This window comes from Labrus bergylta, chromosome 13 (genome assembly GCF_963930695.1).
Source record: "Labrus bergylta chromosome 13, fLabBer1.1, whole genome shotgun sequence".
In the NCBI taxonomy this organism is placed as follows: Eukaryota; Metazoa; Chordata; class Actinopteri; order Labriformes; family Labridae; genus Labrus; species Labrus bergylta.
This window is the reverse complement of record NC_089207.1, coordinates 21,663,945-21,690,700: the sequence shown is the minus strand read 5'-3', so window position 1 is coordinate 21,690,700 and position 26,756 is coordinate 21,663,945. Positions and strand designations below refer to the sequence as shown.

The 26,756-nt window shown below is 43.5% G+C and overlaps 1 protein-coding gene across 1 annotated transcript in view; it reads left to right on the top strand.

Moving 5' to 3' along the window:
• The window catches only part of LOC109985180 (titin-like), a 200,169-nt gene that overhangs the window by 29,216 nt on the left and 144,197 nt on the right, over positions 1-26,756 (top strand). The window contains exons 40-55 of the mRNA XM_065962524.1: positions 2,125-2,175; positions 14,030-17,848; positions 18,563-18,841; positions 19,147-19,710; positions 19,958-20,239; positions 20,337-20,615; positions 20,707-20,988; positions 21,099-21,377; positions 21,646-21,933; positions 22,036-22,314; positions 22,435-22,716; positions 22,803-23,081; positions 23,685-23,963; positions 24,921-25,199; positions 25,293-25,580; positions 25,691-25,969. Coding sequence (XP_065818596.1) covers positions 2,125-2,175; positions 14,030-17,848; positions 18,563-18,841; positions 19,147-19,710; positions 19,958-20,239; positions 20,337-20,615; positions 20,707-20,988; positions 21,099-21,377; positions 21,646-21,933; positions 22,036-22,314; positions 22,435-22,716; positions 22,803-23,081; positions 23,685-23,963; positions 24,921-25,199; positions 25,293-25,580; positions 25,691-25,969 — 8,088 coding nt within the window. The remainder of the gene's footprint in view (positions 1-2,124; positions 2,176-14,029; positions 17,849-18,562; positions 18,842-19,146; positions 19,711-19,957; positions 20,240-20,336; positions 20,616-20,706; positions 20,989-21,098; positions 21,378-21,645; positions 21,934-22,035; positions 22,315-22,434; positions 22,717-22,802; positions 23,082-23,684; positions 23,964-24,920; positions 25,200-25,292; positions 25,581-25,690; positions 25,970-26,756) is intronic.

The window sequence follows — 26,756 nt, the reverse complement described above, 5'->3', positions numbered from 1 at the left end:
ATAAATGAAAGCTAACGTTTCAAAAAGACTTTAAGACGCCATGTGTGGTTGGCGAGTTCAGAGGTTTGAATGACGAATGTATGACTTAGGGTTTTGGGTACTGATCTCGTTTGATTTCTGTCACTCATGATAAATAACAACGACTTGTGTTGTCATGGAGCAGGTGGTGACGCCGTCTTTATGACAGATAATAAAAAACATGGAGGTTCTTCTTAAAGATCAAAGTGTTCTGACTGACGAGTGAAACACAAAGCCAATGAGAATGCTTCTTTCCAGGAAAAAGTCAGAGCGAGGAGAGTCGTGCTGTGTCTCAGTGGCACGTCTCGACCAGCATCACCAGTCTAAGGAAACCGTCCATCGGCCAAAAGCCCCTTTTCATCACGGCGATCATGAGCTGCAGCGTGTCGCACGGGGAGGTGGCACGCTTTCACGCATGTGTGTCTGGCATGCCAAGGCCGGAGATCAGCTGGTTCCACCACGGGCAGCCGATTCAGCCCACGAAGAATGTGGTGTTTCACTTTGACGAGGTGTCCAACACCGCCATGCTCATCATCGTGGATGCCTTCTCTGAGCACGCAGGACAGTATACCTGCAGGGCGGCGAACAATGCCGGGGAGGCCGCATGTTCTGCCACTCTGACCATAAACAGAGAAGAAGAAGAAGGTAACGTCTGGATCCCTGTACTGCAGCCAGACTCCCTCTGAGACCTAAAACCTCACTCCTCCTGTGAGATTAACTCTCCCTCATCGCCGCCGTCTTAATGAAACAGGCTTCGATGGATGTCCCCGAATATCTGAACGATTACTTTTAGAATTACTTATCATCCCTCAATGATAAAATAAAATGATCAGAAGTGAAAAAAGATCCTGAAAATCAAAAACCAAACGCCAACTAGACTATATATCCGTACTGCTCGTCCATCAGCGCCCCCGAGTTGTCTTTTTTTTTTTAAATAACATCAAACTGCAGTTACAGCTCTGTCAAAAAGCTCTTCTTCAGAGTCCTGTCCTGCAGGCTCATTGACAGACCTGATAGTTTCTCCTCTGGACCCACGTGGTTTAGCGTTTTTAATGTTTATATTATTTAGATAAATCAATCAATGATTTAATAAAAAGTTTTTCACCGTGGTGGATTTAAAGAAGTGAGTAACCTCTCCATCTGGCTTTATTTAGAGACAGGACAGAGGATGGAGCAGGACATCAGAGAGCGAGAGCGAGAGCGAGAGCGAGAGAGAGAGAGACAGGGAGCCCCCCCCCCCCCCCATGACTATGCCTCCTTTCGTGGGACCTAGCACTAACTGCTAGGCTACCGGCGCCTCCTTAAAGAACTAATTTTACAGCAAAAAAGGAATCATCCAATTAGTTTGGTATAACAAAACATCATTTTAATTTTGATTAAGTTCCAGTTTTAAGTCTCCTATGCAGAAACGTTTTATACTTCCGCAGATATAGAATGACCATGTATCCGCCCCTCGAGCACCGTCTCCTGTTTTCTTAAAGTGACACTGGATGAAAAGTTATAAAAATTGGGACATCCGTCAGCCCTCGTCTGGATCTGACTAACCTCACTCTTCAGAAACCACAAACCTCTTTGTTCATGAAAGCACCAGTTTGTTTGACTCCTTTGAATATCACCTCTTTGCTGCTCCACCTCCCTCACCCTCTACCTGCACAGGAAAAGACAACTCCTCCACCCTCCTTCATCCTCACCCTCACACTCTACCTGCACAGGAACAAACTCCTCCTCCACCCTCCTCCATCCTCCTTCATCCTCACCCTCCTCTCCTCTACCTGCACAGGAACAAACTCCTCCTCCACCCTCACATGTTTAACCTCTTTGTCCTTCCCTCCATCTTGCAGGATTCTCAAACCTGTTTTTTTCTGATCCCTTTAGTGTCTGTCTTAATGTGAAGTTTCTTTGTCAATGTGTTCAGCTTGTTTCCTTCACCTCAAAGTCCAGTTTATTCAAACGTGTGGGCAGATAAATGAGACCCAAATCGTTTTACCTCATGCATTTTGATCCATTGTCTTCAGACATTAAAGGGTTAAGTGTCCTCAACTCGGAGTAAAGACATTTGGGAGAGGTTGAAGTCCAGTTAATAAACGTCCCGTCTTTCCTCCACAGTGACTCACGTGAGGGAGCACATTGAAGCCAAGATTGAGCAAGAAGTCAAAGGTAAGACCACATCAGACTTCTGTCCATCATACCTCAAACACACAACATTTTATCGCACAAACATGAGAAGCACACACGATGGAAACAAAGGGACGGCCAAACTTCACTTATTGCTTTAAAAGCAGTCTGTCAGTAGGTCACTTTGATCCAAGCTTCGTCTCAGTGAAGATGTTTCTAAAGTGAAGGAAGTGTTGAAGCGTGGAGATGAACTCGGACGTGTGGGTGCATGTGTTGTGGGTCAGAGTCGTCCTGGGTTCACAGACTGCTTTTACAGTTATTAAGACTTTATGTTGGACTGTCCCTTTAAGTGGTCTTTGTATTTCCACTGTTGCATGTAATGTTAATGTGTCTTTATGTATCTTGATGGTGAATTCATGTTGTCGTTATGATTCTACCTGATCTTTCTCTGTTGACATTTCATGGTTTTTCCCAGGCCAGCGCTGGTAGAACTTGCTTGTACCAGTTTCTGACTCTTTCAGTTTGCATCCAAAAGTCGTTTTCCGTTTTTGGCATGAAGGGTTCCTCTGATCTTTTCCAACAAAAGGCTCAGGATATGTATCTTTTAAAGTCTCCAGACTTGAAAATGCCCTTTAAAAGATATGGAGGTTTAATGCATCGGGAACTTCCCCCTGCAAAATATTTCTTAGCCTGGCTTGCAGATAGTTGGGATGTGATTCCTGTGGTTTGCATTTTTAAATAACACCAGTAAACTATATTAGTTCGAATAAACGCCTTCTCACCCAATTTTACAGCTTGATTTGTTTAACTTTTGGTATCTCAGAAATGTTTTGGAGAGCTTTGTTTCTCATAGATTTATTTATAAGTTTAAGGATTAGAAAGGGCGTTTATTCTCCTGTCTGCAAGTCAGGTAAGGAATATTTTAGAACGAAGTCATAAAGTAAAACAATCGAATGTTAGCAGCCCACCTTGGAATTATGCTTTTAAATAATAAAATAATTTATGTTTTGAAGAAATTTCCACAGACGAAGGATCAAAACTTCCTGCAGGTTTCTTATAAAAAGAATCAAGTCTTGCGTTTATTCGAACAAATATGGTGAGTGAAATTATTTTTTATGGCATTGTGACTCCCAGCATGCAATTAATATTCCATTGATTCATTCAAATCCTTTTCTCTCTTTTTTACCCCTGGAGGCGAGGATGTTCTGACCGTTGTCCGTTTCTTTTTCAGAGCTGTTTTATCATGAAAGCAAAGAAGGAGCTCAGCACAGCAGCACAGAACTCACCAGCACTCGACAGCTGAGAGGAGCCTTCTCCGACACAGAGGACTTCCTGGATCACGGCCTGGTGTCGGCTAACCGCTGCTCCAGCAGAACTTCATCTGTCACCTCATGGACAGAGAACATGAAACCTTCTTTTACCAAGAAACTCAAATTTCAATCAGTCGTGGAAGGGGAACCAGTGGAGTTAAGATGTAAACTTGTCGCTTTCCCTCCACCGACTATCCTCTGGTTTCATAATAATAGATCTATACCCAAAGAGCGTCGGCGTAGAATCCGCAGTGAAAGCAGAATGCACATGCACACCACCAGTCTGGTTATCGATTGTATCAAAGAAAAAGACTCTGGCAGTTATAAGGTAATGGCGATTAACACGGAGGGTTCTGCGGAGTCCACAGCATCACTTTTGGTTTCGCTGAGGGAAGAGCAGTCTGCCAACTACCTGGGCTTTGTTAAACGCTCTGCCAAAGCCCATGAAAGCATAGACTCCATGGCAGAACAGAGAAAAGAGAGGAAGATTAGGGTTGACCTCAGGTGTGTAGGGTCTCCATTTGACAAGATGTCCAAAGTCCATAAGGGGAGATCTCGTTCCAAGAGCGCCTTGGTGCGTACTGTGGTCTTTAAGTCTAGTACCAATTTAAAAGAAATCGAGACAGAGAAAGAGTCCAAATGTTTGGAGACTGCCTCTGAGCGTGCCCCGTCTCCTCCCCTTATGTTTGACAGGTCTGAGCACTTCAACGACAGATTCAGTGACATCTACTGTGACCGGCGCACCGGTGCTAGGTTCAGTGACAAGTTTAGTGACCGCTGCAGTGACAGATACAGTGACAGATTTAGTGACACTGAGAGCCTTCACAATGAGGTAAGAACAAAGCTAACTACGCTCCAAAAAGCTGTCAAACAAAAGAAGAGGTTGTCCATCTCTACCATGTCCTCGTCTGAGTTTGACTTGGAATCGGTTGCTAGCGAGCCAAGCTATGCAGATTATGTGGACAGGCTCAGGGTCAAGCCAGCTTCTTTGCATGATGTCCAGCAATTCAGTCGACCGTTTGATTTAGGAGAGAGTCAAAGGGAGTCTCATGTGAAATCCTCAAGCAAGGAAACCTCTGAGCCTCGTGTTAGGCATTCATTTGAGCCTCAGTCCAGAACCAGGGCTATTCAGATCTTGAAAGGTGAGCTGGTTGATACACTGGTGCAAGAGACTGAATCAAAATCAGGCGTGAAATATTCAAAGTCACTGGAGCCCAAACAAGTTAAGGGTTTTTCTGAATCTCAGGCAGATGTTAGAGTCAAGCCGAAGGTAAGTGGTCATCATGGTGCGGTTTCTGAGCAACATGGGGAGACCACAAAGCTTGAGGTCCAGCTGTCTCACCCTGAAGTTTCATACTCTGAAACATTAGCATATCCAGGAACTACAACATACACTGAAAGCCAGGAAGCTGCTAGTAATGTGCCTACTCAAGGAGAGGTATCCCACATGGAGACACCCAGGCCTGAACCTGTAAAAGATAGGTTCCTCAGTAAAGTACTGACATCAGAAAAGACAGCAGAGCCGGTTGAGCTTTATGAAGAGTCGCTGAGGGATCAGTATAAACAGAGCCTGGAAGCTGAGCGCATGGAGTGCGAGGAAAAACTCCTTGCCTTACGGATTAGGAAATGGCAGCAAGGGAGTATAATGTCTGATGAGGAGACATTTCATCCTGAAACTGATTTGCCAGCACCGGCAGAGACACAGTACATGGAGCCTTCAGGGCACTTTCAAACCCAGCAGGAGGTGGTAGAGAAGAGAGAAACTTTAGAAACTGAGGCTTTGCCCTCCTCTTACTATGAATCATCCAGAATGAAGGCAAGGTTGGTACAACCTGAAGCTACAGCTGTGTTGGCATCCAGATCACCTAAAGTCAAAGCCAGTGGGGAAGAGATGGAAATGTCCACCTCTTTGCTTACAAAGTCAGCCATGTTTGATACGAGCTTAGAGGAAATGGAAGATAAGTCACCAGTCATGCTGGCACAGAAGTCCCCCAGAATTAAACATAGAGGAGCAGAGTTGTCAACCAGAGCAAAAACCAGGACTGAAGACATAATTGAAGGGTCACCAAGGCAAGTCACATCTATCAGAGAGCGCTTTCTTAGCGAGGCTGTAACACCAGGTCATATATCAACCGAAACAGCTGATCCATATGCCGACAAGTTTGAAGGGGAGTCCTTGAGGGCTCAGTATGAAAAAAGCCTTGAAGCTGAAAGGATGCAGTGTGAGGAAAAGCTCCTTGCCCTGCGGATCAGGAAATGGCAGAAAGGCATGGTAATGCCAGAAGAAGAGACAGCCCAACCTGAAAGTGACGTGCCTGTACAAGCAGAGCCAAAGTATATGGAGACTGAGGAGCACATTTACAGCCAGCAGGAGGTGTGTGAGAAAAGAGCAACTGCAGAAAATGTTATTATGTCCACGTCAAAGTCACTTAAAATAAGAGGGAGACAAGAACAGGAGGATACCTCTTCCCCCTTGCTAAAAGCTAGGATGAGAGGCAAAAAGGAAGAGTTGGAAACTGGGCCATTGGACATGCTCACACAAAAATCACCCAAATTAAAAGCTAGAGCAACAGAAGTGGAAGCTGAATCTTTGCCAAGAACAAATGCCAGAACAGAAAAAATGTTGTTTGAGAAGACAAGAGAAGAGTGTGACCTTCAGCTGTCTAGGGAGAACATTTCTGAGTTAAAGAGTGAGAGCGAGAAGTTTGTCAGTGAAGAGGAGGCCTTGACTCAGCGGATAATGAAATGGCAACAAGATGTTCAGATGGAACAAGAACAAGCTGTGAAGTCGGAGTCTGACTGGGCGGAGGGTTACACAAACGTTGAGGCATCTGCTTTGGAAACAGTTCAGCACCCTGAACCGGTCCACAAAAGGAAGACTTCCCCTAAAAGAATTGACAAGTTCCCTTCAAGCGAGACAGCTCCAGCTGGTTTCCAAGAACAGCAGGATGATAGCCTGCAGTGGCCACCTACTGGTGATTTGCTGACAGAGGGTCGTGAGACCAGGTTGCAAAGAGACAGTGAGTATTTTGTAAGTGAGGAAGAAGCTCTGGCTCAGCGCATCCTTAATTGGCAAAAAGATGTTGTTGAACAAGAGGAAGTTGCTGAACTAGAAACTGAGTGGGCTGTTGACAATCAATGCAAACAATCTGGGTCTGGGTTGCCACTTGAATCCACTATTTCACCAATTGTTAGTGAAACCCATGGTGGCATTTCTCATGAACCACCTACCAGTGGCCTTCCAGCTCCACAAACCACTCCTGCTGGTGGGGCCTTACCAAACAAAAAACTGTCACCTCTTCAACATGATGCACGGTATGAGTCATCTCCTCCTCATGGTTCTTCCCTTGGAAGAAAATCTCCTACACATGCTGGGTTACAACATCATGTGGGTGTGCCTCTTGAAAGTTCTTATGATCTTGGAACTACAGTAAAGGACAGAGCAGGTCGTGAAGCTTCACCAGTTCACAGATACTCTCCAACCCATCTTACTAGTGTGCCTTTTGAGGGACATGAACTTGCCTCTCCTCGGGGTGGGAGCCCTCATAAGCCCTCAAGAGAATATTCCCCGGTCAGAAGACATTCCCCACGCCCAATTCCACAGGAAGAACGGGGAAGAGAGGAGAGAAAGATGAAAGGAGAGTTAGGTACTACCAGAGAGAGCAGTGAATGGAGACAAAATAAGGATTCTGTAGGTTTGAAGGGAGCAGAAAGAACTGGAGATTCAATGAAATCACAACAGGCTGGTGAAATGAGTGCAGAAGGACTTGAACTTGGAGCCATAAAGAAAGATGACAGGAAAGTCAAAGATGAATCATATTTGAAAGAGGCAGTTTCCCAAATGCCAGAGTATAAGAGCATAAAAGATGGCCTAACAAATCCTGGAGGCTTCCGTCCAGTATTTGTCAAAGAAATATCTTCAGTTAAAGTAAAAATTGGTGAGATGTCAGAGTTTACCTGCGAGTTTCAGGGGGATCCTCTGCCCACAGTCACCTGGCTCAAAGACGGCCACCCATTAGCACACAACCCTGACTATGATATAATTAGCAAGCCTAACAAATCACAGCTCACTGTCTTCTATCCAACAACTGACCACGAGGGAACATACGACTGTGTCATAACCAATAAACATGGCAAATCCATCTGCTGTGGCACTCTGGAAGTTTCAGACAAAAAGGTGGTGAGAAAGTCAGCGGTCACACAGGCGGTAATAGTTGCTGAAGAACAAAGGAAGGGTGAGGACTATCAGGAGTGTGCAATGGAAATGGAAATTTCAACCTACATGGATTCAGGAAAGGCAACTCTGCAGGTGCCAAGAGCAGTGGTTCACAGACGCTCCTCAGATGAATCTTTAGGATCCTCACCTGTTGAAATCAGGGTTACCGCTCCAACTCCTGTCCCTGGAATGTTAGAGGAAAGCAGTGAGGACAAACCTAAGGCTGTTGCAGAGAAAACCTCAGACATGCCAAGTGATGAAGGAGCCTCTCAGACTTCAAAACACAAGTTTACTTTCTCCTTTGATGTGGTCGGTGCAGCTCCTGGTGTGGTTAGAGAGTTAAAGAATATCACCTGTTCTGAGGGAAAAACTGCTGTGTTAGAATGTGTAATCACAGGTGAACCTGCCCCAGAAGTGATATGGTATTATGAAGACATTTGCCTTGAAATCACAGCTGGAAAATACAGATTTGAGGAAGATGATACAGTATACAGGCTGCATATCAAAAGTTTTACATATACAGATGCTGGAGTTTACAAATGTGTTGCTAGAAATAACTTTGGAGATGTTTCAAGTATCTCTGATGTATCAGTTCAAGTTGCAGAGCCTGTGCAATTTTTAGAGGGTAGTATTGCCATGGAGGATGAGAGCTTTGTTCCATCTAGGAACATGAACAAGTCCCCTGCTGGGTTAGCTGAGGGTGCCAAGAAATCTGTTGAATCCCACAAAGCTGACATCCCTCACACTGATATCAATCAGACCAAAGATAAACCTCTTAGTCCAGAAGCTCCTATGAAAGCTCTAAGATCCAGACCAGGTGTCTCCAGAGAGCCTCCCACTATATCCGGCTGTGGTCTATCGTCTTCTGCTGCTTTGATTAAAGTTTCTAAAATCAAACAAGCTTTTGAGTCTGACTCACCTGTTGCATTCATGAATGCCTCCCATCCGGGGGATGAGAGAAAGGAAGCTCTTTTCCCTGAGGAGTTTATACCTGCAGTGGCTGTTGCCCCAGAGCAGCAAGAGGTTGAACCTGGAACCATTCATGCAGAAGTTCCCTTTCAGCCTCCTTCCACTCTGGAAGAAGTTTTAGCAGAAAGCCACATGGCACTCAAACAGTTTGTAGAGGAAGTGCAGGAGTCTCCAGAGCTGGTCAGGCCTAAACCACAGAAACCTGTCCCTCTTCCTGAACAAATGGTGGCTGGTGAAGTTGAGATGGTGAGGGAGGGGCCTCTGCGTACATTTGATAGAACTAGCAGTTTTATTCCTTTTCAGATTGAAAAAGATGCAACTGTTAAACGCTCTGTGAGAACTTCTGCCCCAGCTAAAGAAGCTGTTAGGCATAACATTTCTGAATCTGTCAGACCTGACAGACAAAGTGTTGCTGAAAGGGTTTCCTCTACTCACAGTGAGGCTGAAATTGTCAGTATGGACTTTCCCAGTTACGCTGAGGAGGCTTTTGTTGAAGATTTGACAGAAGTGACAAAACATTTTAAACAAGAAGCCACAGGCATAAGTGAGGGATATGCTTTAATGACTGAAATGCAGCATGTGGGTGAGGAAGATGAACTTACCAGTGAGAACCTGATTTCCATCCCTGAACCCTCAATGGACAGCGGCGTTTTCCTGAGTATTCCTGACTCTCAGGCTGATGTGGCAGAAGAAATGGCTGATGAGGTAGTTGAGCCTCGTACGCAAAACATTAAGGAGTTCAAGAGTACTGGCATCCTTATCGAGACAAATTCTAAACCGCCTGTTGTCAGGCCAAAAGCAGAAAGCAGAGTTAAACCTCTTGGTCTGCCTGAGGATGCTGTTACTGAGGGCCCAGAGGGCCAAGTTTCAAATATTAAGGGTAGAGGTGGTTTGGGCAAGGCTTTGACAACTGAAGCTGGGGGAGCTGTTGCAGCAACTGGCTCCATGGAGGAAGAGGAGGTCACTTTTGGTGCTGTGTACGACTACTACAACCCTCCAACAGACTGGGGAAGGCCACTGTCCCCTGAGTCTGAGATGTCCATAGAGATTGGCAGCACAGTGAGTGAAGAAATAACAGAGGTAGCTGAGAGGTTCTACACCCCAGGTTCTTTTACTGAGGTTTCACATCCAACTGCAGAGTCCTTCCACACTCCCAAGTCTCCAATGTCCTTCCATACACCCAGTTCTGATGCACCTGGTGGGTTTATGACCCCGCAAGAGTATCCCTTCTCTCCAGTAGAACATAAGAGACCCTCAACAGGAGACTCTGGAGATAAATTCTTCTCACCAGTTCAATTCCTGGCATCTCCTGCCGATGAAGGCATTGAAACGACCCCTCCTGGAATAAACTTGGATGAAAATCGATTTCTCACCAAGGGAATAGGTTCTTTAGGGCTGGCAACCCTTCAGGAGAAAGTGCAGGGAATCCCACCTGCCTTCCTCAAACCTCTCATTAAGAAAAGAGTGTTTGAAAATGAGTCACTAATATTTTATGCGGAAGTGTTTGGACTGCCTTCTCCTGAGGTGAAGTGGTTTTGCAACAAAAATGAACTAGTGGCAGATGACAGAATTCAAATGGCAAGAGATGGCGATAGCATCTCATTAGCAATTCACAATCTCACTAAAGCTGACCAAGGAGAGTACATCTGCGAGGCCGTGAACTATGTTGGAGAAGCCAGGAGTGTGGCTTTAGTGGTAGTTGTTTCGCAGGAGGTAAGGTTCATGCCTGCCCCACCTGCAGTCACCGTTCAGCATGTGATGGAGTTTGATGTTGAGGAAGATGACTCTTCTCGTTCTCCTTCACCACAGGAGATTCTGCTTGAAGTAGAATTAGATGAAAATGAGGTGAAAGAATTTGAGAGACAGGTTAAGATCATTACCATTCCCGAGTACACGGCTGATAACAAGAGCATGATCATATCCTTGGATGTATTACCAAGTATTTATGAGGAGGGTGCTGTGGACTTTGTCACCCAGGAGCATGATGATTTGAAAATAGCTTTTGAGGTCACAGAGATGCCTCCAAGGTTCATCAATCCCATCTGTGACATGGAAACCCCAGAGGGCACCACCATCATGTTTGAGTGTTCTCTGATGGGAATTCCATCTCCAATTGTCTCCTGGTTCAAAGGTGACAAAAAAATTCCTCACAATAACAAAAAATATTCCCACACCTCTGATGGGGACAACCACTTCCTGAAAATCTATAAAGTCACACCTCAGGATAGCGGAGCGTATACCTGCAGAGCTATAAACATTGTTGGGGAGACTCTGTGCAGGGCCTCACTGGGGGTGTTAAGCGCCAAAGCTTTCTCAGGGAAAACCAGAGGAAGAGAACTGACCGCAGTTTCTCTTGGAAGCGCCAAAGTCCAGCCGCAGAAGTTTGACATGATGGTTGACAACACATCTTTTGATGGAGAACAAGTGTCAGAAATCGAGCTTGAATTTGAATTTGAGCAAGAGGCAGATGAGTCTCAGCGGGCAGTCAGGCTGGTTGCCAACACTGACAATGAAATGAGTGAACAGGGAGAGAAATACGTTAGCATTAACTTCGATGTTTTTGCTGAGCCTGCAAAAGATGATAAGATAGAGTTCAAAGGGAAGTCCTCTGATGCATGTAGCTTCCAGTTCCAAGTGACCGAGACTGCCCCGAAGTGTGTAATCCCATTGACAAATGTCACAGCAGCAGTAGGGACACCCGTTATACTTCAGTGTCTTGTTAGCGGCAAGCCAAATCCAATAGCTGAGTGGTACAAAGATGGAGACCTCGTGACAGACAGCAGGTGTATTATTCAGGAAAAAACTGCAGGTCATTTTAATCTGCTCATTACGAACGCGATCCAAAGTGATGCTGGCGAGTACAAATGCATAATCCAGAACACAGCTGGTTGCATCGAAACTACTGCGCTGCTAAAGGTGTTTTAGAGGCTGAAGTGTCTGGGGCTGGTTGCACAAATGTAAACTTTGAAGTTCTTTTGTTAGATGTTTCTAAGTTCTGTTTACAGCTTGAAGCGTGCATGACCTTTACTTTTTACCAGATAAACTTTACTTTTATGGGATAATGTGATTTGGGCTCAAGGCTCATTTACACTTCCTTTACGTTTGGAAAAATCTACATACGTTTTCAACGATAAAACCATTACTAACCATATACCTCCACTGGTCCTTTACATGGGGATGAATTAATTAATCCATCAACAAATGGAGGCCAGTGTTTTGCAGTGGGCTCAAACAAACTGGTCTCTTACGGACCTCCATGTTTAACTGACATTCAGTTCCCGTCAGTCTCCGCCCAGCTATTCTCATACATGTTTAAAGTTCCTCACCAATTTGTACAAACTTTACTCAAAAAGTTCCACCATTTTCCAAAGCATTGTTCTTCATTGTGTTTTGCTGGTCCGGCTTGACCATTTGGCTACACTGGCCAACACTGCCCCCCACGATTTCTGGTGGTATTGCAACGTTTGGTCAGTTTCCGTAAGCTTCCAGTAAACTAGTAAAAATACGGACTAAATAAACAAAGATTAGGGGCAGAAGGCTCTGTCCGGGTCCAAATGCATATTGGACGTAGAGCATAAATGATTTGACTTTGGTCACTTACTCTTTAGGCTTACTTCTTCAAGTTATACAAAGTTCATAGGCATAGACTTGCCTAGCAGTACAAGTGAGTAAGCGAATAAACTTCAGTTACATGGAAATACATTTTCTTTGGGCAACCAGCTTGTCATTACGATAAAAATAGTGAGCAAATGTTTGTTTTAGTGAGTCTGTGGTGAGAAATGTAAAACTGAAAATAACCGTTTTTTTTTCTTTATTTGTTTTTGTTTGTGTAAACTTTTTGAAACAATTGTTTTATGTATCATTTTGTAAAGTGTCCCGAGAGAACCTTTGTTATGAATCAACGCTATACAAGTAAAGATGGATAGATTGACTGATTGTTTTTTAAATTATTGGTGGAAAAGTTTGGTTTCATATGTTCTATAATCAGTTTCAGATAGAAGTGATTGTACCCGACCTAAAAAACCTCTGCATGTTTCTAATAAGCTCCACGAGCAGAAACGTGCTCAAACTAGGATCAATATTGGAGATGCTTTTGAAAAGTGGAGAGAGGTTAGAACGCAGAAAGGTTTACAGACTGATGCAGAGCTGGCTAAACACTGAAGCTTAAGTGTCCACCACATGGCAACCTGTGTGAGCATCGACTCTAGAGAGGAGGGGGCGGGAGGGAAACATCTCTCTGCAGTACCCATTTTAAACACTAGGTGTCAGAGTTACAGATTGCTCCTTTAATACATTTCTGGAGCATCTTTGACAAATTTTTTGAATTGGAAACCAAATCTTTGCTCTTATAATTCAGAAACATTAAAGCTTTAAGTCAGTTTAGGAACTAAAAAGAACATGTTGTCATACTGCTTACTTGAATGATATTGTTTGTTGATTGTGTGTTTTTTTCTTTCTTTTTGCAGTTTTTTGATTTTCTTGTGTTTGCAGCATGTGGATGATAATTAAGGATTAGGATAACATAGATTTGATAGAGTGAGAAGATTGGTCAACTTTAAAAGTAATTTTGAAGCTGTGAAGATTTTTTTAAACTTTGCCTTTTTTTTTCTTGTCGTCTTGACTTGTAAATAAATTGTAATTTTAGCAGTGAAAGAAAGTAGTTTACCAATAAAATAAGTAAATAAAAATCTGGTTGGAAAATAGAAGTTAATGGTTTATTTTTACAAATGTCATGTTGGTTTGTTTCAGAGTTTCTAAAATAAAATATTTTAAATTTAAGCTGTTCTGTGTTTCTTTTAATCAAATGAGGCGTGCTTATAATTTTATAAATGTTTTGATACGACCTAAACATTATTTGACGCCCCTGTTTGTTATCTCTGTTCTGAATGTTATATTATATATATTTGTTTAAAAAGTATTCAATTCCTGAAACAAACTTCTAATTATGTAAGAAGACGAGATTGTTTCTCTTCAAGACTTAAATGGTTAATAGGTATGTTTAATGTTTATAATTGTAAAGCTACAATTAAATGATGAATAAGTGTCTGTCTGAGGGACGTCCTGCAAAAATAAAGATAAACACAAATGTTGGGATTCCAGACTACATCAAGGAAAGTTCAAACTCAAAATATATAACAGAAGAACCATAGCTGCTCTCGGGGAACACATTTTTCACGATATACCGAAATTGGTTGATTTATTTAGTTGTAGAATTAGTTGTTTTTTTCTTACTAATAACTTAAATGAAACATCTAAAGAACATGAATCTCGACTGAGCTCCAGATTCCACTGATCAAGCTGCAGGAATCTGCAGTGCAACCTTGATGCTTCAGCTTTAATGTCATGATCAGTTTCTGTGCTGTGGATATTGTTTTCAGTTTTGCTCATTATTTCCTCGCAGAACATTCTAGCACCACCGTCACCACTGTGGAGGAACAAGAGGAAACCTACTACACTGGTGTCCAGTTACCACAGAAAACTAAAACACTTGAACTCAAGCCAGAGACCAAGCGTTACACCTCTGCTTTAGAGAAGAAAAAAGAAAAGCCAGTTTTCCTCAGCCAGCTTTCCCCAGCAGCTGTAACCGCTGGGGAAACAGCTCGGTTTACAGTCAAAGTGTCCGGCTTACCGAAGCCGACCGTTCGGTGGTCTCACAATGGAAGAGTGATAAAGAGCTCCTCTGTATACAAGCTGATAGAGGAGAAGGAGGAGTACACATTAGTAATCACCAGGGTCACATCTGAGTACGAAGGCGAATATTCTTGCACCGCTACCAACAGATTTGGCCAGACAACATGCACCACGTACCTCGAGGTTAAAAAGACTGACATAAGCCAGGCAGAGAAATGGGTAGAGAAGATGTTTAAGGTCACAGGCCAACCTCCTACATTCACAGTTCAGATCCAGCCTGTGAGATGCTCGGAAGGAGGAGAGGTTTCTTTTAATTACAAAGCAAGTGGGGATCCAGCCCCTGATCTGAAGTGGTTCAAGGGCGCATTTCAAATCCAGCCCAGCAGAAACTGTATTATTGTAGCCAACCCAGACGGATCTGGCTTCATCAATATTAAGAACGTCAAACAGGAAGACAGCGGCCTGTATACATGCAAGGCCTCAAACCAGTTTGGGGAGGCATCTTGTAGTGCTGAGCTTGTTGTGTTCAAAGAATCGGTTTCTCGCAAACAGGAACAGCTGACTGTGATTCAGAAGAAAGGATATAAGGTGTCAATGACTGAACAGGCAACAGAGTCTCGCTTGTACCAGGTCAGCCTGCCAGGTCAGGACAGGGCTAGGACAGATCAGATGGTTTATACCATCGGCACTGAGGACCGGCAGATAATTCCCAGTGAGCAGGTCGGCTCCCTGAGAGAACTAGATATCTCTGCTGCCACTATTCAACGTGAGCAGGTGACCCACCAGGCAGCAGTGCTTCAGTCTCATGACATAGAGGAAAGGGTGTCCGTGGTTCCTACACACCCACCTCAGGTTTCAGCTGTTCCTGCAAAACAGCTTCACATGGCAACATTTACGTCATCTGTCGAAGAGAGTCAGGACCTCACAGAGCAGCACTGTGATCGCATTCAGAGCCCTGAGATCATTGAGCTTCAGTTAGCTCGAGAAAAGAGGTCAAAGATGATGTCAGCTGTTGCTGAGGAGCTCACCCCACTTTCAACTGTCAGTACAGAGCCTCTGGCTGACAGAAAGCCTGCTACTGTTAGGCCCTCTTCAGAACCTAAACAACTTGTCAGTGGGCATCAAGTCGAGTCCCAATTGTCCATCCTTAAAGAGCAGTCTCACGATATCCCCAAACCACAGGATGAGAAAGGTTACAAAGTTAAGGAAGGTGTTAAGATTTTATACTCAGCCCAGTCCTCAGAGAATCGTGTGCTTGCAGAGGGTCACACAAGTGAACTGGCAACAGCAGATTCTGCTATGAAGTCTTCCATTGGGAAGGAAAAACACCAACCTGTCTTGGCCTCGGTCAGCGAGTCAAAACATACTTTTTCTAAGGAGACTAATTTTTCCATGCAGAGGCCTTCTGAGGAAATAGCCCAACTCTGTAAGGATAAAATCAAAAAGGTAGCTCTAACTGCTGAAGAAAAGCAAATACTGCAGGCTGAGCCCAGTCAGCAGCTTCAAAGTCTGGACAGTGCAATGTCCATTCAGCCACAGGTAGAGGGAGAGCAGTTGTTGCATTTGCAGGTTATCACAGAGCAGGATCTACTTCCATCAGAAAAAAGCTTCACCTGTGAGAAACCTGCACCAGAGCAGGCAGGAGCCAGGAAGAGTCCCACCTTGCTACATACAGTTAGCCAGGATGAGCAGAGGACAGTAGTTTATGAGGACACATCAGAATTTGAATCCAAGGCTAGCACCATGACCATCCAACCCCAGAAAGAGGCCCCTACTTTGCTGCACCTACAGTCAACCCATCCTGTGGAGGCACTACCCAAAGAGGGTATTCTCATAATTGAAAAGCCTGACCAGCAGGTGGCAGCACAGAAAAAGGAAAAGACTAGAATTCATGCAGCAATCTCAGAAGAGAGAAGGGAGCTCACAGCAGATTATCACACAGAGCTGGATTTGGCTGTAACTGGTATTCAGTCTCACCTTAGAACAGAACCAAGACCTCAAAACATCCTCCAGCTCTCCTTCCAGCCAATGCAGCTGCCGAAGGAGACACCAGTTACCACTGATGTCAAGCAGCAGCGAGCTCTGGTGCAGAAGGAAGATCGTTTAAATGTGTTGCAGGTCACCACAGTGGCAGACAGTCCAGTCTTAGATGCTGGACACACTGATAATCTTACAGATGTCGAGCAATTCACCTGCAAGACAGTTGAAGAGCCAAAAGTTCCCACTGAGCCAATCCAGATTGAAGAGAAGGAGATCTCCACTGAGAGTAGTGTCCTTCTAGAGGCAGCACAACAGGACTTTGCTGTTCAGATTCAGGAAGGTCAGTCAGTTAGGCAGTCGATAGTGATGGACGAGAAGCGGGTTTTGATGGGTGAGCTGTCTCAGGAGATAAGCAAGTCAGAGTCCACTAAAGTTGCCGTCAGCACACAGCCAAAACTCTCCCTTATGGTGTCAGAATCAAAAGACAGCACAACTCTTCCCAAAGAGATGACGTTTGTTATTCAGATCCCTAAGCCATCCAGTCTGAATATACGGCGTCAGCTCAGAGACGCTCTTCAATCCGCTGTGGCTAGCGACCAGCCCGTATTGTTGGCTGACGTCTTGGGAAAGTTACAGACCGTAGAAGTACAGGAGGTCAAGGTTCAAAAAGAACCCAAGCGGGCAATGTTTACATACCTGATTACAACAACAGGTGCCCCCATGGAGATCAATTTGACTTTTGAGGGTCACTATCCCCAGACAGCTGACCTCAGGACTGAACTCCAGGCAGCTTTCCACTCCATAGTGTACCAGGAAGCCCATGTTCTTACATCAGATCAGCCAGGCACTATGCAGCTGGACAAACCTCAAAGGGCGCAGGTTGGCGCAGCCCGTTCTAAGCAAATGCTATCATCAATGGTAGAAACAGTGAGTGTGACAGAGAGTGCAGTGGATTTCACTGCTGTTAAATCTCAAGCTGCTGCACTTAAGACTGAGTCCAAAATGACAGTTGAATGTGCTTCTGCTGAGCAAAATATTGTGATGCAGGAATCAAAGGCAGCTAAGATGGAACAGTCCATCTCATCCCAGATCAAAATGACCACTGAGGCTCACATGGCTTTTGAGCAGTCAGTGCAGGTGTCAAAACAGGAAGTGAGGTCAGTAACAATGAAAAGCCACGAAAGGGATGTAGGAGCGGCTGTTGTTACCACAGCCCTTCTTCCCACTGCTGTTCCAACCGAGCTGGTGGTGGATGTAAGCATCCAAAAGGAGCACAGGGAGGAGATCTTCAAAGAGGAGATCACAATATCTAGGTCAGAGCAGAGGGAATACCCTGAAGTTATAACCTCCCTCGAAGACTTTTCCATCGAGGAGGATAGCAAAGTAACCTTTAGCACCACCATTAAGTACGTCACAAAGGTAAACTGGTTTTTCAATGGGCAATTGGTCAAATCTGGCAAGGAGTTCAAGTGTTCCAAAGACCACGACACTTACACATTGGTTATCAACAAAGTTGTCAAGGAGAGGCACCAAGGAGAATATGTTTGTGAGGCTGAGAATGAGACTGGCAGGACTACAACATCTTCAAGGCTCACTGTGGTCTCAAGAGGTTTGATAATAGGAGAAACAACATCAATGTATCATCAATTAATTCATCCATTTTCTCAGAGAATGACTAATCATTCACATAAATAAGTTCATTGAAATTCTTTGTCCTCACATGAAGTTATGCATCTTTTCACTGTGGTCCATACATTCTTTTCATACCAAGGCATGAGCACTCTTAGCGGGTCACTGGATCATACTAACTCACCATGTTTTGTATGTTTCCCATCTCTGTACAGTGAATAATTGCTTCAAGACCAGAACTTTCCGAGCTAGAAAGTCTTGGCCTTCAGGCAACTTTTGCGGTCTTTCCATCGTCTCTCTGGCATGTTGGTGTGGCAGCACACCTCTTTATTTTTAACTCATGGTCTGTCACATTTTCCAAGGTCCATTCTCTTCACATCTTCAATGTCTCTGCATGCTTTTCAGGCTTCAACTTGACATCCCTTCAACCATGACAAAATGTTCTTTCCCTCCTTAAGCCAAAAACCCTAGCCCCATGATAATCATGTGTAATTCGAAAATCTTTCTTTAGACCTTTTTTGTCCAACGTGAAGTCATGGGGTTAAGGTTCTTGCTCATTTTTCTCCTCCACAGTCACTCCTGAAATTACTTCCACCATGTTCAACATTTCATAATTTCTGTTCCTGCATTTTACAGCAGTTTGATTGATATTATTGCTAACTTTTATCGTCTCATTTGTCTGCGTGTGCCTCAGTGCCACCTGTCTTCAGCCAGAAGATCACACCTCTGGAGATCAACGTCGGCAGCCAAGCCAAGTTCGAATGTGAAATCCAGGATGCTCCGACTGTGACCTTCAAATGGTACAAGTCAGGCATTGAGATCAGACAGAGTGAGAAGTACAGGATCCTCAGCCGCCACATTGGTTCCTCTCTGGAGCTTCTGAACCCAGTCAAAGCTGACAGCGGGGAATACACCTGCAAGGCTTCAAACCAGCACGGCACTGACAGCTGCACTGCCTCTCTCATTGTAACTGGTAAGACCCTAATGGGACCTTTTTCTTTTAAAAGTATGGCTTTACATATGACTGTGTTTGAGAGAGAGAGAATTATATCTTTCCACTATGTTGTATCCTGAATCATAATGGTGCAGTGCTGATTTGCTTATGAACTGGTTCTGGTGTCACATTTGAGAAGACATAATGATGTTGAAGATAACATTTTCTGATGTGTAAACCTGTATCAGCCCCTGAACTGAGATTGCACAGGATTAATTTGTATTTTATATTTTTCCACATTTTAAAATTTGCTCAACTTTTTTTGTTTCACTTGCTCTCCATAGAAATATACCCACCAGTATTTGTTTCAAAACCAGACCCAATGACTTTGTATGTGGGAAAACAAGCTGTGTTCCAGTGCTCTCTTACTGGATCAACACCCATGGAAGTTGTCTGGCACAAGGACAACATAGCAATCTCCTCGGAAGGGAACTATGTCATGAAATGTGAAAAGAACAAGTATTCTCTGCACATTAAAAGTCTTGAGCTGACTGATCAGGGAGTCTACCTGTGCAAGGCCTCCAACAGCGTTGGCGCTGCTACCTTTACCACAGAGCTCAATGTCATCAACAAGCCAAGCTTCGTTAAGACCATTGAGCCTGTGTCAGCAGCTGTCAATGACCTGCTGAGGCTGGAGTGCCAGGTGGATGAGGACACTGGTGTGACCATCACCTGGACCAGGGATGGCAAAAAAGTCCACCAGAGTATGGATTGTAAACTGTCCTTTGAGGACAAGGTTGCTGTTGTTGAGATACCCAAGTCCAAACAGAAGGACTCTGGGAAATATGTTTGCACAGCCACGAATGAGGCTGGAAGCTCATCCTGTGAGGCTGTGGTAACAGTTCAAGGTAAGATCTTAAAGATGATCTTCCCATTAGCTTTGATAAAAACAAAACTCTCGAGATGAGCTAGTGGATTACTGCTGACGTGAAGTGTTTTCAGCCAACTGCAAGCCAATGCTAACTCCATGCACTGCTATCTTTTTGTCTTTTCTTTTGCATTCTTTATTGCATTTTCTGTCTTTGTTTTTGTTTTTCCTGTCTCTTCGGCAATGTTTAAAGATCTTGGTGTTTTTGAACTAAACACTCTTTTCAGAGCCTCCTTCCTTTGTCAAGAAAATGGAGCCAAAGTTTATTTGGAAACAAGGCATATCTGCCCGCTTACAGTGCACTGTTAAAGGATCGCCCGAACTTCGTATCCACTGGTTTTGGAATGAGAGAGAGCTTAGCGATGGAGACAAATATAAAATCTCTTTCAAGAATGGAGTAGCTACTCTGGAAATAATTAACACTTTGGTAACAGACAGTGGGAGCTACACCTGCGAAGTGTCAAACAATGCAGGCAGCGAGAGTTGCAACACACTTATAGCCGTTAAAGGTTTGTTAAATTTTGCATTTTCTTAGTGTTTGCTGTTCGGTTTAGAAAAATGTGGTATATTAGTTGCATAAACTTGACTTACCCTTTTGACTACCAGAGCCCCCGGCCATTAGGAAGGAGCTGCTGACAGTAGAGGCAGTGAAGGGAGCAGCAGCTCACCTGGAGTGTGAAATCACAGGAACAGCTCCCTTTGAAATCAGCTGGTTGAAAAATAAGAAAGCCATCACCAGCGAGCAGAAATATAAGATTATCTGTCATGAATCCTTGGCAAGGCTGGAGATCCAGACCTTTGAGAGTACAGACGTTGGAGATTATCAGTGTGTCATATCTAATGATGTGGGCAAAGTCACCTCCAAGGCCCTAGCTAAACTTAAAGGTTGGTAAATATGAGCTCAATAAAGCTGATTTTGTCTGAGGTTTAACCCCGTGCTCCAAACTCAGCTGTAACTCATAATGTGTTTTTATAGAGCCACCGTCTTTCTCAAAGAGAGTCGAGAGTGCTACAGCAGTGTTGGGAAATACAGTGAAACTACAGGGAACCGTTAAGGGCTCGGCTCCCATCACTGTTAAGTGGATGAAAGACTCCGAAATACTGAGAGATGATGATCAAAACATCAAGATGGTGTTTGAGAGCAATGTTGCTAGCTTGTCGATAACAACAGTGGCCATTAATCACGGTGGCAAATACTCCTGTCAAGCTGAGAATGAGGCCGGCCAACAAAAATGTGAAGCTACCTTGACTGTGCAAGGTCAGATTAAATCTTTGACTGATGGATAATCTCCTTTATTGTCGAGTATATGTTCTTGTGTTTTAAATCTTATATATTTTTTTACAACTAACGGGTCTGTCTTATCGCAGAGCCGGCACGAATTGTAGAACCTGCAGAGTCCATTAGTGTGACTGCAGGGGATTCAGCCACTTTGGAGTGCACAATCTGTGGAAGCCCAGACCTCAAAGTGAAGTGGTTTAAAGATGGCAAGGAGATGATCAGTGGCCGTAAATATAAGATGACTCTCAAGGACAATATTGCCTCCATGAAGATTCTTGCATCAGAAAAAGGAGACACTTCAGAGTACAAGATGGAGGTGTCCAATAAAGTTGGGAAAGACCAGTGCACATGCTCAGTCACTGTCTTAGGTTTGCTCCCAGTTTCTGCTTCTTTAGTGTTTATGTTTTTGTTGATATAAATGATAACATGAAAAGTCTCAGGGAAAATAACTTAATACATCTGGAGATAATAAATGTTATACACTGTATTCTCACATCTTCAGACATTAAAACAACATCCTTTAACTTAAACCGTAGACAGGCAGTGAGAGCAGTGTCATGAAGATCAGGATTTTAGCTGAAACAAGAAGTTTGAAACTTTGTTAATGCATGAGATGTTTTTTTCTTCAACAACCAGATCGGATAATGCCTCCAACTTTCACCAAATCCCTGAAAAGAGTTGATGGTAACATTGATAATGACGTCTCAATGGATTGTAAGGTGTCTGGGTCCCAGCCCATGATCATATGTTGGTTCAAAGACGACCAAGAGATTTTGTCTGGATCCAAATTCCAGCCAGAATTCAAAGACAGCTCTGCTACATTAAGGATAATTCGGCTGGAGAAGGCCGACTCTGGAGTTTACAAATGCAGAGCCACCAATTCAGCAGGCTTTAAAGAAACCAGCGGCACACTCTACGTCAAAGGTTACGAGTGCTTTGCTTGTGTGCTTCTTTTTGTGGTGTACAATCTTTTAGTGATTTCATGCTAACATGAAATGCAACCTGTGTTTTGTTTACGGCCTCCAGAGCCCCCAGTGTTCACATTCAAACCAGACAATCAGGATGTTATACCTGGAACCACCGTTTCTTTCAAAGCAGCCTTCACTGGAACGGCTCCTTTAGCTGTGAAGTGGTTCATAGAGGAAAAAGAGATGACCACTGGAACCACATGTTTCATAAAGAAAGATGCCTCTTCAAGCTCGTTGGAGCTAAACTCTGTGAAACCCAGTGACTCTGCTAAATACACATGCCAAGTGTCCAACGATGCTGGGAAGGTGGATTGCACCGCAGTCCTCTTTGTAAAAGGTGCCTCTCTTCAGAACTGATTGCAGCTGCATGACATGTCTTGACATTCTTCAGTATCATTCCCTTGAGTACTAACATAACATATTTTTTCTGATAATGAATGTTAACCTCTTCTCTCAGAACCTCCTGTGTTTGTGAGGAAACTTGAGGCAACCAAGCTCATCACCAGTGGTGACTCCGCCAAGCTGGAATGCAAAGTCACGGGAAGTCCCGTTATCAGTTTTAAGTGGTTCAAAGATGAAATGGAGATCAATCCCAGTCCTAAATACACAATGGTGTCCACCGACTTAGTTGCATCTCTGGATTTAGTCAACTGTACAGTAGAGGATAGCGGAGATTATGTCTGTGTGGCATCCAGCGAGGCTGGGACTGACCACTGCAGCAGTACACTTACAGTCAAAGGTTGGTTTTTGGCAGTATCGTATGCCCTATGTGTGTAGTCTTTTGTATAGTTGTAATGTGCTTACAAGTTGTCGTTTTTCTTCTAGAACCGCCATTGTTTGTGCGTAGCTTGGAGCCCAAAGATGTGGTAAAAGGTTCTGAGATGATGCTGGAGGGCCAGGTCTCAGGTTCAGCACCTTTCACTGTGTCAATTTACAAAAACACAAAGCTAATAAGGAATGACAAGAGGCACAGGATCACTGTGAAAGATGACCTGATAGCCCTGCAGGTGCTGGCAGTAGAGCCAGGAGACATTGGTTTTTACAAGTGTACTGTTGAGAACGAAGTTGGAAAGGCCTCTTGTGATTGTCAAGTGACATTAAAAGGTTGGTTTGGATGTTATCTAATCTGTCTTTCAATCAGTGTCTGCTGCCATGTAGCTATATTTTAAATATGTTCCATACTTACACTTGGATTGCCTCTCAAAGCTTGAACTCAAGTCCCTCTTTGCTCATTTTCTGGAAACCAGAATCTGTACAACCCATCCATCAATCCTTGGTGGGGGATAGTTATCCATGGACAGAAGTAATGAACATGTTGTGTAAACAGCGAAGACAGAAATGCCCTCCTACACTTGATTGGACAAATCTCTGGATGGGTGCCTGCTTCTGAAAAGTTGTTTGATTTCTCTTTGAAAAAAATCTGTTTCTGGAAGTGCATCTCCAGAATTAGATTTCAGTAAAACTAATATATAATATGAATTTCTCCCTTTGATTTTGGACTTAGAAATATGGAGCCAATAAACTTCAGAACCCTAGGCAATGTTCTCTTATTGGTCTTAATGATGTCAGGCTCAGCTGACCCTCAGTAGATGGTTTCCAAATATACATTTTGTATCAAAGAATGAGTTTTGGGGGATAAAGTCAGACTTCGGGAGGCTTTTATTGGCGTAGACACCAATAATACTGATCTGAAACCTTTCCTTCTAGAACCACCTTCATTTGTCCGAAAGTTGGAGAACCTCAGTTCTTTGGTTGGCAGCGAGGTTTCTCTGCAGTGCACTCTGAAGGGCTCAGAGCCCATGACTGTGGCCTGGATGAAAGACAACCACGAGATCAAAGAGGCTGAAAACATTCAGATCACGTATGAAAACATGACTGCTGTGCTGCTCATTACCAACTTACAGAGCAAACATGCTGGCAAATACTCTTGCCAGGCACAGAATCAGGCTGGTAGCCAAACATGCTCTTCTGTATTGACAGTCAAAGGTTTGTAAAGATGCTCATGGACTCTCTGCTCGATTAGAATTGTTCTAATAGTGCTGCAGGTGTTCCTTATCAACTCAAGAACTCACAGATTCATGTGCCTACTCGCGGAAAGTTTCCTAAGCCAAGCAAGTGTTACAACAAAACCACAACCTCCAAAGTTTAAAAATAAAGCAAAGGCAAAAGTGCAAAAAAGTGCTGTTGCTTGGGTGTCCACTTGATGCTGGCCCTAAAAGCCAAGGAACTGCCATTAACAACATGTGTAACCCATTTTGAAAGTGGGAATAAACATGTTTATGTATCAAAACACGAAATTTGGTCTGAATAGCTCATGTCTTTATTGACACAAACTTTATTGTACGGTGGTGGGATTTATTTACATTACTTATCCATTTTTATTATATTCAGGCTATTATCAATCAAGCTGATTTGACTGACAGGCGTGGCATGTTGTAGCTATTTCCCAGACGCTAAAAGACCTGCCTCAGCTCCGCCTCTTTGCCAGTTTCTTGGTTGACCAAAGGTTGCTCTGAGAGCATTTCCAATATGGCCATTGACATCAAAACTTTGCCTCAAAAAGGGATGAGTGATGTCACTGAGATTATGTCCATGTTATAAACAGTCTGTGGTTATACCGAGTGGAAAACTGGACCATGGTCCAGAGTTAACACTCTCCCAGAATTAAGAAAACTATTAACTGAGAGCTCAGTCTACATGTAATTATTATGTTTGGCCTTGACACATTTTCAATCGACCTCTTTGTTGGTGATGGAGTCACCATTGACCCAATCATCTGCTCAACATAATCACACTGGAAATCTTGAGACATTATGAGCTGATAAGGAGCAAGTGCAGTGTTAGAACCTTTTGTCTGTTGCTTAATTCAGTCATTGGTCCATCACTGTGTTGTAGTACATCAGGTTTGAGGTTCTTTGGTAACTGTTTTGTTTGAAATCCCAGAGCCAGCTAAGATCACAGAGGAGGCCAAATCTATCAGTGTGACTCAGGGAGACCCGGCCAACCTGGAGGCCAGGTTCTTGGGCACAAAGCCATTGAAGGCAAAATGGTTAAAGGCCGGCAAGGAACTGTCCTCAGGCCAGAGATATAAAGTACACAGCACAGACACCAGCTCTGTGCTAAAGATCAACAAAACTGAAAAAAGTGATAGTGGTGAATATGTCTTTGAGGTTTCAAATGATGTTGGCCAAAGCTCTTGTGAAGCAACACTCACTATCCTCGGTCAGTTCTTTATATGAATCATAAACCTTTAAAATTAGTTTTGTTTAATATTCTTATGAACTTGTTGCTCACCTCTTTTTTCTCCTGCATCAGATCAAATAATCCCTCCATCCTTCACAAGAAAACTGAAGCAAACAGAGGGTATTAAAGGATCATTTGCTCATTTGGAGTGTCTCGTGTCTGGCTCTCTGCCGATAACCATTCAATGGTACAAAGACGAGAAGGAGATCCAGACTGATGAGAAACACAAATGCACATTCTTTGAGAATGTTGCTTTTCTGGAAATCTCTAATCTTGACAGTAAAGATAGCGGCAGCTATACCTGCATCGCTAAAAACAAAGCGGGATCTGTCCAGTGCTCTGGGATCTTATTTGTCAAAGGTTTGGACACACCTCAGTTTTGTGATATTTCAGTTGGTGAATGTGTCGGGATGTGTCTCTGCATTACGTATGTGCAGCTCTTACATACACTCATTATGTTTTTCTTCCAGAACCACCATGTATTATTGAAAAGCCAGAATCCATGAATGTGTTGCCTGGCTCAAAGGTCCAGTTTAATGTACTGGTCTCTGGTACAGCACCACTAAAGATCAAGTGGTTTAAAAACAAGAAAGAGCTTTTATCGAGTGCTGACTGCTCCGTGATCAAAGACAACACCTCGAGCACACTGGAGCTCTTTTTTGCCAAAACCTCAGATTCTGGAGACTACATCTGTGAAATACAGAACGATGTGGGCTCCACGTCGTGTCAGGCAGCACTCTTTGTCAAAGGTCATCATTGATTATGTGAAACTGAGTCCATACATACTGTGTCTCCTTCCCTCTGTTGTTAGGGTCATTTCAAAGTCAGAATTGAACTTCTCACTTCACACCAACCCTTCACTTTCTGATAGAGACTATGCTTCAATGGAAGTCATTTTTTGTAACAACTTTTTCTTATCAAGCGTCTCCTACTACACTGCCCTTGTCCTTTAGATGCAGGGGGGACAGTTTAGTCCCCGTCTATATCCAAAGTATGATTGACCTCTCCTTTGAAAACCGTAGGTCACATTCTGGCCAGGTTTGGTTGCTGGTTTGAAAGAGGTTTTAAGTGGCCTTCTCTGTTAAGTTTCAACAACTTTTATTCTGAACAGAGATTGATGCCTCAGGCACCAATTATCACCAATTTACAGACACAGGCACAGTTAATCCGCTAGCAAAGATGCAAACTTTGATAGCAGTTAATCAGCTAGGTTCATCATTACTTGAAGTTAATGTTAACTGATATTACGGTTCAAGAGTGAGCATGTAAACTGGCTACTTTCAGCAGAATGTGTCTGCGGTTGTTGTCGTAACAGACATGTATGATTGGTATTTTTGACCTTACAATAGAAAAATAAACAAAGCATCATTCTTTAGGACACTTTCCGTCTTCAACATTGGTTGTCACTCCGATAACCACAGAAGCATTCGGTTAAAAGTCGCCAGTAAACAAGGTCACGCTTTAAACCCTAACACCGTTATTTGGAGTTCTTAAGAGGCCATGATGACTTAGAAAACTCAAATTACACTCGTGTCT